At 42.7% G+C, this 14,570-nt stretch overlaps 1 protein-coding gene across 6 annotated transcripts in view; it reads left to right on the top strand.

The window, feature by feature from the left end:
* The window catches only part of ETV6 (ETS variant transcription factor 6), a 189,485-nt gene that overhangs the window by 152,417 nt on the left and 22,498 nt on the right, over nt 1-14,570 (top strand). For all 6 annotated transcript variants that reach the window (XM_039517775.1, XM_039517761.1, XM_039517752.1 and 3 more), the window contains 2 exons: nt 2,513-2,647; nt 9,918-10,463. In XM_039517775.1, the coding sequence (XP_039373709.1) occupies nt 2,513-2,647; nt 9,918-10,463 (681 nt within the window). The remainder of the gene's footprint in view (nt 1-2,512; nt 2,648-9,917; nt 10,464-14,570) is intronic.

The following is a 14,570-nucleotide window of genomic DNA, read 5'->3' as shown; positions in this document are numbered from 1 at the left end:
CCAGGACAACTTTTCTGGTGTTTTGTATGTAGCACCCACTATGCTGCATGTAACTGGCCTTCCCTTATCCCCAGCACCAGCTGTCTAGGAGAGACACCTCTCTTGTCCCTGCATATACTGTTACTGCACTTGACGTCAACTGGATTTAAGCATCTGTGGGCTGGGGACTGAGCATTCACGGAGGAGAATCCTTGGCTCTAAAATTCATTTCCTCACTGTGAATGGAGCTCATACTTTGCTGAATGTGAGGCATGATTTTACTGACTACTGATCTGTGAACTCAATTAAAAATTTTATTCTAATTTTTCTATGGTAGCTGTTGACAAACTTTTGAGAAAACATTCCATTCAGGCCTGCTAAATCTATGCCACATGCAGCAATAACAGGCACAGAGGTCGCCCTTAAATCTTTTAGATGACTATAGATCACTAAATAACATCATCTCGTATTTGAAGTATTTCCCAGATATTCCTGTATTTGAACTATAGGGAAATGAATAATGCCATTTCTGCTCTAATGTTATTTAGTTAGCCAAGGGCTTCCATACACTCAAAAGTTGAACCACTCTAACTATACTGGCATTTCAGTGAGGGGTGTGATTTTTTTTGTTTTAAACCAAAACATTTATACCATTATAACCCATTGTGTAGATACAGTTATAGCAGTATAAATGTGCTTATACCAGTATAACTTATTCCCCTTCCCTAATGGGAATAGCTATACCAGGATAAACACCATTATACCAATATAACCAATATATCCACACAAGGGCTTGTACTGTCTGTAGGAAATCACATCCCTCATGAAATCCCTATATTGGTCTAAAAGCTGTGTGTAGACTAGGCCTAAGACAAAGGTAGGAAGTTTTTAAGGATGACCACCGTATTCTCCTGGAGTGATCTGGCACAATTTATGTGTGTGTCTCTATCTTGCTCTGTAAAATACAAATTATGTGGTAAAATCCCTCTCTCGTCTCTCATTATGTATTAAATATGGATACGGTGATAGGATTCTTGAAGCTTCATTTTTAATTAATTTTTCAGGCATTACAGACTCCTTTAAAAGTGCCCCAAAGTCACCCATGACATAGTAAAGGCAGCCAAGACAGAGAAATAGAGCAAAAAGTCAGACTATGGAAATGAGGCTGACTTAAGCTGAAATAGCTAGGAAATAAACAAAAAAGGTTTCGTATCTTTGACCGACAGGTAGAACCTTGGAGGTTTACAGTGGCAAGTGCTGAATATGAAATGGATTTACAGGTGTTATAGAAATAAGAAAAATAACAGTAATAGAAAATCCAAGGTCTCCTAAATGCCACTTTAATTAAGACAGTTAAAGGGCCTATGAAAATTAGTTAATATTTCAGACAAAGTACCATTGTTGAATATTGTTCACTCCTGCGTGTGGGGGCAGGAGATAGGCAAAGGGCTGCATGTGGTATTATTAAGATTAATCACACACACCCCGGGGCACTTAGAGTCACCTGCATTTTGTGCTTTGGTTAACTCTTTCTACTTAACTGCTTCATTTTTGCCAGCCATAAAAGGCAAAAAGCACCTCCATTGTTGCCCAGATGTACCTAGGTCCAGTTGGAGGCGGGGGCAGGGTGGGGTGTCACTGAAAGGTGAAATATTCTCGCAGTAAATTAATCACCACATAAACAATCAGTCTTCTGGCAACTGTAATATGCGTTCCTTTAAGGCCACCATATTGTTACCTGCAAACTCCAGCAGTGCTGGAAGTTATTCCCATGCCATGCTGACAGCCACAAGACAATGGGAGTTAGGGGCCTTGCCACCTTCGCGGATCTGGGCCTGACTGACCTGCTAAATTTACCGTGGGGAGAATTGATCAACACTCCATTAGATTTCCATAGAATGTCATAACAGCAAAGGAACATCACTGCTACAGCACACATACTAGTGTGGAGGAGCATCAGTGATGTTTTTTCAATGGAATGTATATCTTCTCCAGCATAAAACCTCATTATACAGTAAAACTTAAGGGAGGAAGTGTTGAATAATGGTCAAAGCAGAAGGCTCAGAGCCAGGAGATCTGGGTGCTGATCGTCGTTCTACCACGGACCTGCTGTGTAAGCTTTGCCTGGGTGACTTAAACATTCTATGCCCTTGTTTGCCCATCTGCAAAACTGGGACAATAATAAGAGAAGGTGTGAGACTTATTATGTTTGTAAAGTGCTTTGAGATCCTCAGACGGGAGGTGATGTGGAAGTACAAAATCTATCCACCAGACTATTAAGTGCAACTGGACAGAGGTTTATATTGCTCACCCAACTTTTCACTACTGTTGTCTCTACATGACATGCACAACTTTTGGACTGCCAAGAAGGAGTCTTACTCAGGAGTGAGAAAGATGCAGGTTCTTCTTGCAGGCACTTTTGGATCTGAAAATAGCACCCAGAAGCTTAGAATTCATGCATCCAATGGCCAAATGAGTCTTCTCCAAGAGTCTGTAACTTTTCATTTCCTTTAGCCGCCTGTTTGTCTTTCAGGTGACGTGTTGTATGAACTCCTTCAGCATATCCTGAAGCAAAGGAAAGCTCGCATGCTATTTTCACCTTTCTTCCACCCTGGGAACTCTATCCATGCTCAGCCAGAGGTCATATTACACCAGAACCACGATGAAGGTAATAACGTCTCTTTTATTACTGGAGGTGTCATTATGTCAGCAGTTTGGATGAGGCCGTCAGGAGGTCTTTTCTTACTCTAAACCAATAAAAATTTCATTTTAAAACAATCTCTCTCCCTTCAGAAGTGGAATAGTCCTTTAGTTGTTAGAATGTTCAGCTGATCCACCAAGCCATTTGGTTGCAAATTCTTAGTGCTTTATAATATTTCAGTCTTTTGCTTGTGTCAATCTCCATTTATTTTCCGCTATTTTGTCGTGCTTCAAAGCCTGTTTAAAAATATACTAGGTGGGGATAACTTTTCTGGAGCTTATATATAGAACCCACTCTGTTCCACAGAACTTTCCTTTCCCTAGTTTTCTGGGAAAGAAAACTCCTTTCCCACCTTATGTACTCTTATTGCACTTGTGACTGGCTGGCTTTAAATTGGGGACTGGAAACTTTGACTTTAGAATTCATTTCCTCTGGTGGATCTAGAGACTTTTGACATGTATGGCATGGTGCCAGGCCCATTTTTTTTGGTCAACTTTTGCCTTAATTGTAAGATTGGTAATTATTTTGTTTTCAGGGAAAGGCTGTTCTTCGTTATATGTGTGTGTGTGTGTTTCTCTTTCAAATATTGCACCTGCGCCATGTGTTTTTGTATTTAAGCACATTTTATAAATTAACAAATAAATAACTATCCTGACCATTAGATCTTAGACAGTGGCAAGCCCAAAGAGGCCTGTCATAAGCACTATTGTCTTTTATTGGAAAATCCAAAATTCTGAGCAGGGGCGGCTCTAGAAATCAGGCTGCCCCAAGCAGCGCGGGCGCGCCGCCGCCGCCCGGTCCCCGGCGTCCCTCTCTTCTCTTCCGGGCTTTGTTGGCTCCTGCCGCATGCCTGCGCGGCAGGTCACGAGCCGGGGACGGCGGACCTGCCGCCGAGCCGCGCGCGCGGCAGGTCGTCCCGCTCCGTGACCTGGCGCTGGACCTGCGCAGCCACCGAGCCACCGAGAAAACCCCGCCCCCGGCCGCCCCGGCCCCCGGTGCCTGCTTGGCTGCGCGCTGGTTGAGCTGCCGATTCTGAGATTGAATTGAAATTTCAACACATTGTCACTGTGATCAACACTAGATAGATAAGATAGACACATACATAGCTGGGGAGGTGAAAGAAACATTTGTAGAACTGTTGCTTAAATTTAGTTTGTTTTACTATTGTGATAAAATCTGGAGGCAATATAGACAAATTCACCAGTCTGTTTTCAGATATCTTCCCACGATGCATAACAAGTGGTGCTTTTTTGAATGGATTTGCTTTTATGGCATGGCAGATATTGGGCATTTTTACTCTTTATTAGAGCTGGTCAGAAAATGTTTGGACTTTTTTTATGATATTTTTCAGATTTGGGTGTTTTTTTTTTCTGGCATAAATTATTTTTTGGAAGAAAACACTTTCCAGGAAAATTTGTGTTTAGTTGAAAACCCAATTTTCCATCCCAAAAAAGTTTTGACAGAAAATTTTCAACTCGCCATTCTCTGTATCTCCCATCTTTATCACAAATAAAAAACAGTTTGGATTTCACCCTCGTCCCCGCTCATCCTAGAAGTGCACAATTTTGCAAAATTCAGATGAGGTATGATGCAGGACAGGATTATGGGGCATTGGTGGAGCTCTGTGGAGAGCCTAGGACTGGAATAACAGGAGGTGCTATAGGGTAGGGCTGAAGGGCACTGGCAAAGCTGTATGAGAATGTCAGGACTAGAATAACAAGAAGGTGAGGAGTAGGTTGCACTGGCAGAGCTGAGTGAAGGAAATTTCGAGTTCCTGCCCAGTATACCTGGCTTTAGGCAGAGGCTGTTATTAATTTCTCACTTTCATGAGTCCTGTAATCACACACAAGGGTTTGTTGTTTTTTTAATGGAAAACTGGGAATGGGCCAGGTGAACCCTTTGTGAAATGTGTGTGATGAAGAACATACTGTGAAAATTCCAGGGTTTGAACATTTTGTACTTTAGTACTCAGTTCCTTTGGGCAAAATCTCTTAGGCTGGGGTAGCTAAATCACAGGTGTAAGAAGAGTATAGTTATGATTTTAAGCCTATCCGGTGGTTTAAAGGCTATAGATTTAACGATCTAGTAGAATGGTTCCCACACCAAGTGTCCTTTCCTGCACACAACTCTGTCCTCAATGGGATCACTTTTCCACTTATCACTGTACATAATTCCCATTAACAATAAGGGCCAACTCCCACTGATTTCTATGAAAGCAGGAATAAGACCCAAAGTGCCTCAGCATCTACAAGAAACCTAACCATCTTTATATGCCCAGCATCAGCCAGGTTCTAATGGAAACACTAATAGCCACTTACAGCGGCCTAACCATCCCAGACTAGCAAAAGAAGGGAATGGTAGATCAGAATGGCGATCCTGAGCTAGTGAGCACCTGGTTTCAATCCTGAGCTACAGAAGATTTCACGGTGTTGTTTGACTAGGCATTCGCTTCCATCACTGGCTAAACCAAAGCTGATTGCTTCCTTTAAGTCCCCTCTCTTAAGGCGATTTGTAGCCCTATTTTACTTGGTCCTTAGAGCACTCAGTGCTGTGATGCTGGTTCCTTCTTCATACTCATTCCCAACCACTACAATTAGCTTCATTTTATTATTTTTATGTTGATACCTATGAAATGATACAAATGTTTTAATTATGGACTCCCAGCCACATACTCTGGGCAGTGAGAGAAGCTCTTTCTGCCAAGCATTCACAAGCAGCTAATGAGTGCATCTTGCATACTTTGACTCTCTTGCTGTGCCCCTTCGTTGTCTCATGTTGCTGTGTGAGGAACTTGCCCAGCTAAATGTTTGCTGCCTTCCTGCATGTATTCTCTTTTTTTACTGTGCTGTGTTCTCTACTGGGTATTCACCCCAGCTTAACTCACAATGACCGATGGAGAGAGGCCAGTAGATTCCTTGGCATGTGACCTTCCTCAAGCTTGATTTTCTTTAAGGCTAGTTTCACAGATATCAAATTGATTTTTGTATCCCTCCCTGATGAGGTCTCTCTCATTCTCTTTCCCTCTGTAATCTCCCTCTCTCTGTTTAACTCTCTACCTGAGTCTGGAGTTGCTCCCAAGGATCATCATCATTTTAACGTCTGTTATGAAACCAATCCATCCAAAATCAGTAGTGGCCAAGAGTTGCTACGGCCTCATGGCTCTTCACAGCCTACGCAAAGTGAGTTTAACGGTCAGTTCCCAGTTTGCTCCGTTCCCAGTGTGCAGGCGTTCACATCTCTGACAAAAATGCCACCACAACTGGCATTGGTTTGTGGAGATACTACGGGCCAGATGAGCCCCGGAGATTGAATTAGCCCCTTATCTCTAGTGGTCCCTCAGAATCAGCATTGAGTGACTTGGGATGCTGTGGAGGAAGCTTGCACTGTAGCTTCAGAACAAGTGCAGGCAACAAATCAGATGGCTTCAGTCACTAGCACTGTCAGTCCAGCAACTTTCCACCCCTTTTCCACCCACCCATCCCTATAGGGAGCAGATAGGCCAGCAACTTTCCACAGCATTCAGTTTACGTTTAAAAAGCTATATGGAACGGATGGTCTGAGGGTGCATTCCAACACAGGCAGATGCATTAACGAATTCATTCTGGCACAAGATGGTGCAGTGCATGCACAGGAATGTTTAATTTATTAGGGCCGGATTCTGATTCCCTTACACGCAGTGAGAAGCACCTTACCCCATTTGGTTTCATTCATTACAGTGGAAGTGCTCACCAGAGTAAAGTGCTTTATTCAGTAAGAGCAGCCGGATCTGACCATCAGTGTGTTTTAACTGCATCAGTTTCCAAATTAAGAGGATGATGAAGGGAATTTAATGTCAAAGTGAGCCCTTTTCTGGTCCTATTAGGTTTGATAGAGGAGTTGAGAGGGAGTCCTCTGAGATCCATTGCCCTTCACTAAAGGATCCTTATTGCAACATAACATCCCCTGGTGAAGGAGGGGGATGAAGGTGCCCCTCTCTGGAGCCTGTCAATGTTGCACAATGTTTCCACCAGAGGTTTCAGTAGAGAGCAGCGTAAGGCATTCCTTCCTGCTCATGGGCTGAGTTCAGTCTCGCTCCAGCTCAGTACACAGACTCAGAAGCACGGCACTGCTACTAGACACCAGGAGGTAAAGTCTATGAGTCTATGAGGAACTCAATGCAATGTCCCTGGTTGCTCTCTCATTTCTCAAGCATCTTTTGCTCATATAACCCAAGAATGGGCATAATGCATTTGAATGAATATGTGGTGGTTTAATTGGGCAGCCCGTAGAAAACAGGGCACTGTGTATGACGTGGGCCAGGTCTGGGGGAAGCAGTTCTTACTAAATGGGTTTTCCTTGGGTTGTGGTTAATGAATGTTAGGTCCCATCTGTGCTCACTGAACATTCTTCCCTAAGCACAATTTAAACTGCAGTCACTAGGCAGGATCTTAAACCAGGCTGTGGTTTTTGACCAATGTTTGAGCAATGTGGGCCTTTCCAAATCAATTGTTCAAACTCAAAGCCATCTTTGGCCACAGTGTACTTTAAACCTATTTTGAAGCCCCATTATTAAACTGTTTTTCATCCAGTGCAGTCAGAGCATAGCCTAGATCTGTAAGTTTCATTTCCTCCTGCCATTTCATTGTTCCTAACCTAACTAGCTACACAAATACATTTTTCTTGTTTATGACCTCAGGTGTGTGAATCATAAATAAACTCCAGGCAGGCATAGCTTCCTCATAGGCATTCACAAGGAAACTGGTGGCTGCTGGCAAATCATATAGGTGCCCATTTTGGTGTGGCGGGGGGAGGGCAGAGAAGTCCATTTAAGGTCACTGAGCCAGTGCTGACTGGAATTGCATCTTCCCAGCAATAGAGCATTGTATGTTTAGGTTTTTGCATGGGTCGGTGCTGATCCCTTTACTGCAGCTTGTGTGGATTCCAGAGTAGGCAAGGAGCCCATAGATTCCTTTCTGCCTGAATAGGGGCTTCAAAGGGCAGTGCTCCCTTGACAGGAGAGAGCAAGGAGAACAAGCCTTCTTAAAGGAGCAGAGTGAATGAGTGAACAAATAAGACAGTCACATTTACTTGTTTTGGTTGTTGACATGTGCCTAACAGTTTCCTGCTCTTATCACCTGAGGCTATTGGCAAACAGGGCTGAAATTTGAGCTTTGTTTTTCTAGATAAAAACCTGTTAGCCTTTGCTCTCTGTTGTATGCAGGGCTGTTGTAGCCGTGTTGGTCCCAGGATATTAGAGAGACAAGGTGGGTGAGGTAATATCTTTTATTGGACCAACTTCTGTGGGTGAGAGAAACAAGCTCTGAGTAAGCTTGAAAGCTCACCGACAGAGGCTGGTCCAGTAAAAGATATTACTTCACCCACCTTGTTTGCTCTCTGTTGGTAGCTTTCTTCTCAGAAAACCACAGCCTAAATCAGTTTCTTTTATGTTAATTGAAGCAAATGTTTTGGTTTGTGGATGTTAACAGCCCTTTCAGATGGTATTCTAAATCCATGCTTTCTGAGCTCTCCTTAATTTTAAGGGAAAACAACGAGGAGTCCTTGTGGCACCTTAGAGACTAACAAATTTATTTGGCATAAGTTTTCGTGGGCTAGAACCCAATTCATCAGATGCATGGATTTTTAATTTTAAGGGACACTGCTAGTGTCAAAAAGTCCACCCACATACTGTTTTTTCCAGCATCAGACACTCTAAAAGGTTTTCATCTGAAATGATCCAGCAAGAGAAAAATCTTGGTGGAGACACTTCTAGAGGGTTTATAGGTGGTGATCGGGTGAAAATTAGGCTGAGTATCAGTCAAAACTTCCTGCCAGTGAAGTGTTAGGCTGTGATATTCACAAGGTGATCTAACAGGGTTTTTTTGTTTCCCTCCCCCCCTCCCCCCCCCCCCCCCAATCTCTGATTTCTACAACTTTATGACTAATGTATCCAGTACACGTCCCATGTCTTGAGCCACTCTGCTGCTGGCTCTGATCTTCAATTTTAAGTTACAGGGTCTGCAGGCAGAGTAACATGAAAGACAAAACATGCATCCAGGTCATTGTAACATATGCACAGAAACAAAGCTGTTAGGCCTAACAAAGACATGTCTCCCATTAAGCTGCCATGTATGAAGTTTCTCTTGTCACCCTCTCTGATTTCCTACTATTAACGAAGTGCTTCCCACCTACGTGGCTTTGACGTTCACACTATTAAATTACTGTAGGAAAGCCAGGTTATGTTGGCTTAGGACAAATTTATGTTCAGTTTTGAAGGTAGCACAAAGGGAAATGAATAATAATAACTTGTACTTACATCAGAGGGGTACCTGTGTTAGTCTGGCTCTGTAAAAAGTGACAAAGAGTCCTGTGGCACCTTATAGACTAAGGGCAGGTCTACACTAAGGGCGGGGGTCGAACTAGAGTACGCAAGTTCAGCTGCGTGAATAGCGTAGCTGAACTCGAAGTACCCTAGTTCGAACTACTTACCCGTCCAGATGCTGCGGGATTGAAGTCCGCGGCTCCAAGGTCGACTCCGCCACCGCCGTTTGCAGTGGTGGAGTACCGGAGTCGACCGGAGCGCGCGGGGAGTTCAAACTATCACGTCTAGATTAGACACGATAGTTCGAACTCCGAGAAGTCGAACTCACCGCGTCGACCCTGCAGGTAAGTGTAGACTAGCCCTAACAGACGTATTGGAGCATGAGCTTTCGTGGGTGGATACCCACTTCGTCAGACATATTCACCCACGAAAGTTCACGCTCCAATATGTCTGTTAGTCTACAAGGTGCCACAGGACTTTTTGTCACTTGTATTTATATAACACCTTTCATCAAGGGATCTTAAAATGCTTTGCAAACAATAATTGTAATTCTTTTGAAAGGTGAGAGGACTGAGGTTCTGGGAGTACAGACCACTTGTCCAAGGTCACACAGGAAACTCTTTGGAGAGTTGGTAATAGAATGGGGAGATGTCCTAACCACTAGTTTCCTACTCTCAAAGACAACACTCCCTCCCTCTCAGATATAATGAAGACTATGTTAAAATGTGTCAATGAGTTTGTAGATTCACAGAGGTGTAGTCCAGAACACACTACATCTAGTATGACCTCTTGTATATCACAGGACATTAAATTTCACTCAAGGGGAGCCCAATAACTTGTGCTAGAGCATATTTTCCAGAAAGACACTGAATCTTGAATTAGGTCCTGTGGTTCTGTCACACTCATCATGATCTATGTTTTTTCACCTTTTCTCCCCAGACAACTTTGTCCAGAGACCTTCAAGACCATCCGCAGAAACAGTCCATCACAACCCCCCAACCATTGAACTGTTGCATCGTTCTAGATCGCCTATCACCACCAATCATCGGCCGTCACCAGACCCCGAGCAGCGGTCGCTGAAGTCCCCATTGGACAACACTATCCGCCGCCTCTCCCCAGCTGATAGGGTCCCAGGGACAAGACATCACCAGGAGAACAACCATCAAGAGCCCTACCCTCTCTCAGTGTCTCCTATAGAAAACAACCACTGCCCGCCTCCTCCTGAAGTACTACAGAAGCCTTCCAGCCCCCGCCAAGAGAACACCAGGGTCATCCAGCTGATGCCCAGCCCCATCATGCACCCTTTGATACTGAACCCCAGGCACTCTGTAGAATTCAAACCATCACGGTTGTCTGAGGATGGGCTACACAGGGAGGTAAAGCCTATCAATTTGTCCCACCGGGAAGAGTTAGCATACATGAACCACATCATGGTGTCCGTCTCCCCTCCTGAGGAGCATGCAATGCCAATTGGAAGGATAGCAGGTAAGTAATATTCTCTAGCCCATGGTCTTCATTCAGAATCTGCCATGCACTAATCTAATGAACCATGTAATATCAGGAGGAAGAACCTTTTGAGCTTCCTTTGGGTTTTAATAATCTTACAGAAGGGTACAGGCATCTTGTAAGCCTCACAACTTCCATTGCACAGGCTGGTAAGTATTACTGAAACCATTATACAGGTAGGTAAGCAGAGGGGCAGAGTCACTTGCTCAAGATTACATAACATGTAATCAGTGGAAGAACTAGGATTAGAATGCTGGAGTCCTGCCTCCCAGTCCCCAGCTCTGCCCACTCCCAATTAGTTTTAAGATTAAACTCTTTGAAATAGAGCTTGCCCTAATGGAGTAGTTAATGGGCCTCTGAATGTTGAGAAACAAATGTTCTAAATTGGCCCAGGGAGGGGAAAGTCCCATCAACAGTGCAGCAAAGTTAGAATGTCTGAAATAAAAGGTTTTATGATAATGTTAATGACCCGTTCTGCAGTTTCCACAAGTCAATTAATGACTGGACAGCACTTTAAAAGCCTTTGGCTTTGTCTCAGACCCTTAAATCCTTTTGCCAGACATTTACTGACCAGTAAAAACCTCAAAATGGCTCATAATTACTGACGTAATGCCTTCACTATGGGGGAGGTGGGTAAGGGAGGAACGTTCATCTTCAAATTCTACAATTGGCACTGCTCTGTTATCTGACCAAAAGGAACAGTTGGCAACGTGTGTGACACTTAACCCAGATTTACTTACCTGGCAATAAAAACAATAATTAATGCAATGCAATAGATTAAGCTAATATAAACAGAACCACCCCCTATCATTCCCCTCCAAGAGAGTACTCCATTAGACATCCAGCTCTTTCCTTGGAGCCTCTTGGGAAGGCCACCACTTTCCTGGGCAAAAATTTTAAGGAATATTGCTTGAGGGACATAGAAGAGATGTCCCACTCACAATGGGGTTTGATCCTGTAAAATACTGAGGAACTGCTGGAAGGTGACTTGAATGGGAATTGGAGGCACTCTGCATTATCTAGGGAGTGCTGAGCATGTTGTAGGATCAGACCCAATCTTGAGAGGTGGCCATTCTGGCTCTCCTCAGAGAGAGCTACTTTGTAGGCCTCTCTGCTGTATCTCATTACTAGCACTGTCCCTCTTTACAGATTCAAATTTACCTCCATCCCACACAAACCTCAGGCATTGTCTCGCTTTTGTTATCGTAAATAACTGACATCACATCTGCTGAATCAGGAAACTGAGGTTACAGAAAATGTTTTTTGTGCGTAAAAGAGAACTGTAAATAGATCAAGGTGGGGGGAAATCCAACCGCTTTAGAAATATATGCTGAATGCCCCAAATAACCAAGTGAAGAGGACATTCCACACATTTATGCTAACATAAAACTTCAGAAAATAAATGTAAGGTTTGCAATGTCTAGGCCCAGTGAGGGGCACAGGCTTGTATTTGGTATCAGTCCCAGTTGTCCCTCATTTTAAGGCCTCACTCAGTCCCAAAATTCCTTGCAACAGATTTGAGGGCCTCTTCACTTTTATAGTTAATAATTATTTACATCAGAAACAAGGAATCATTGATTAATGAATTTTAAGGTCAAAAAGTATCATTATGATCATCTAACCTAGTACATAATGTAGACCATAGACCTCACCTTGTTGAAAGAGAAGTTGCAGAATCATTTACATTACAAGAATGAATCCCACTGTATTTTAAGTTTCCTGCCGGAATGAATTTCTTATCTCTCTTCTTTTGGGTGTCATCATACATTGTGTCTCACATTTGGCCTGTAGCAGGTTGACAGGTATGCATGGTGTAATGTCAGAGCGGGCACTCTGCTGGTGATATTATCTTAGGACTCTACCATCCTGGAGACTTCAGGCTGTGCAATGGGGGTGAGGGAAATCTTAAGGTTTAGGTTAGGTTTGTTTGTTTGAATAGTGTGCATTCTCTAAAATAGTTTTTAAGTTCTAAGATAAGATATAGTAAAACTTTGGAAAACTCTGTAATGTTTTAAAATAAAACAAAATTCCCCGTACTACAGTCAGCCAGCTCTGGTCTCATATAGGTTCTGTGATGGGTGTGATATCCCCAAAAGAAAGCATGCTGGGCATTGCAGTAAGCGTCAGAACTGGTGTTGTGTACTTTGCTCTTTACCCAACTAACATAATGTAAAGGAACTACCTGTGTACAATGGGGTCGAAATAACCATGTTTATGATTATATACAACATGCAAGACCCTAGCTATTTATATACTGTGATGCTCTGGCAGAGTTTGGATAGTTTCTGAAACACAGGGAGGGCCACTATAGGCTCACAAACTCTTTACAGTGGATACATCTGAATTCCTGTTCACTACAGCCAGATACTACTCAGTGCAAAAGCACAAATGGCCTAAGGTTATACCTATGGAAGTCAAAGGAAGTAAATTTCACTATTAACTTCAATGAGAGCATCACTGGGCCCAATAGGAAAATGTTCTGGTAATAATGTGATCCTCCTACCTGTCTGGAGTACTTGGCATAAAGTCATTTAATTTTGAGCACAATCTGTTTCTATGTCAAGATTAACCCTTTACGTCAAGATTAACCCCTTATCAGTTTGAGTTTCCCTCTCTTCATAATACCACTAGTGTCAGGTTAGGTGCTTTGTATGTTGAGAGATATGCTGCTTTGACTTAACAAAAGAACCTTGAGAATTATAATAATAAATAATAATAATAATAATAATATCATCTAACTTTTATATGGCACTTTTCTTCACTAGATTGCAAAGCACTTTACAGAGGAGGTCGATAGCTATTCAATTCCATATAGGTTTTTTTATTACGCTCATCACCATAGTATCTGAGCACCTTTCTACAGATGGCGAAACTGAGGCAAAGATAGGTGAAGTGACTTACCCAAGGCCACCCAGCAGGCTTAGTGGCAGAGCTGGGAATAGAACCCTGAGTCCCAGTGCAGTGCCCTATCCACTAGGCCACAATGCCTTCCCAGTATATACTCCCTAAAGCAACACCGAGGAACTAAAAATACTCCAGAAAACCATTCTAAATCCTGAGTGTTGTGAGTAGGTTAGTGAACAAAGGAGGGTCTTCTCAACTATTCACAAATAGATAAGGGCCTTATCACTGCATAACATGAAAAAAGGGCAAACAGCTTCAGAAGGGGTAGAGTTGACCCATGGTGACTATCTAGGCAAACATGGCATTTTTGCATGGAGAAATGGATTTTGCAGGTGATCATTGTGTCCCTGAATGTGCAGGAAGAATCCATTACCCCTGCGTGTAGGTGCTAGTGCAGAAAAAATGTCTGTGCAACTGTGAGCATGCTCTGTGCCCATAAGTAGAGGCTGGGAGTCTGCAAATGAGTCTGTTAAAATAGAGACCGCTCTAAAAAAATGTCATCCCCAAAATAAAAACATACTTAAATTTTAATATATCAGAGGCCAAATTCCACCCTGGTTTACTACCATGACTCCCACCTCCCACTACAGTGAGGTTACAAAAGGTGGGAATCAGAGCAGAATTTGGCCCTAAACCCTCCTCATTTAAAATTTAACACCCGCTCCCCCCCAAAAAAAGAAAAACTTATACACAGTTATTTGTTGCTGAAAAGAAAATATTTTCCTTTGCCATTATCCACAAACATCCTGTTTTCAGAAACCCAATCAATAGAACGCTGGATGCTCTGTCAGACAAAATAATGACCTCCACCTGCTGGATGATTAATCTGTTTTACAAATTTGTGTAACATCATTTCTCAAAATAATAATTTGACTGATGATAAAACACTTTCTCCTTTCAACAAACATTTTAAAATTGTAGGCCCAATTCTCATCTGCTGCTCTGAAAGGGTAAAGGGTTCTTAAAGTGGGCATATATGCTACACTTACACTCCATTTAAGGCCTCATTATGCTACCAAGAGGGTAAGGAGGCCTTAATTTGCATGAAAATCAGGTCCATCTATCTTCTATTTATGCAAAACATGGGCATATTTCTCACTGTCACTGGTGTAAATCAGGAATAACTCCATTGAAGTCAATAGAGCCACATAAGTGTATAAATAGTGTGAGATCAGAATCAAG

This window comes from Mauremys reevesii, linkage group 1, assembly GCF_016161935.1.
Source record: "Mauremys reevesii isolate NIE-2019 linkage group 1, ASM1616193v1, whole genome shotgun sequence".
NCBI lineage: Eukaryota > Metazoa > Chordata > Testudines > Geoemydidae > Mauremys > Mauremys reevesii.
This window is presented reverse-complemented; position numbering and strand designations above follow the sequence as displayed.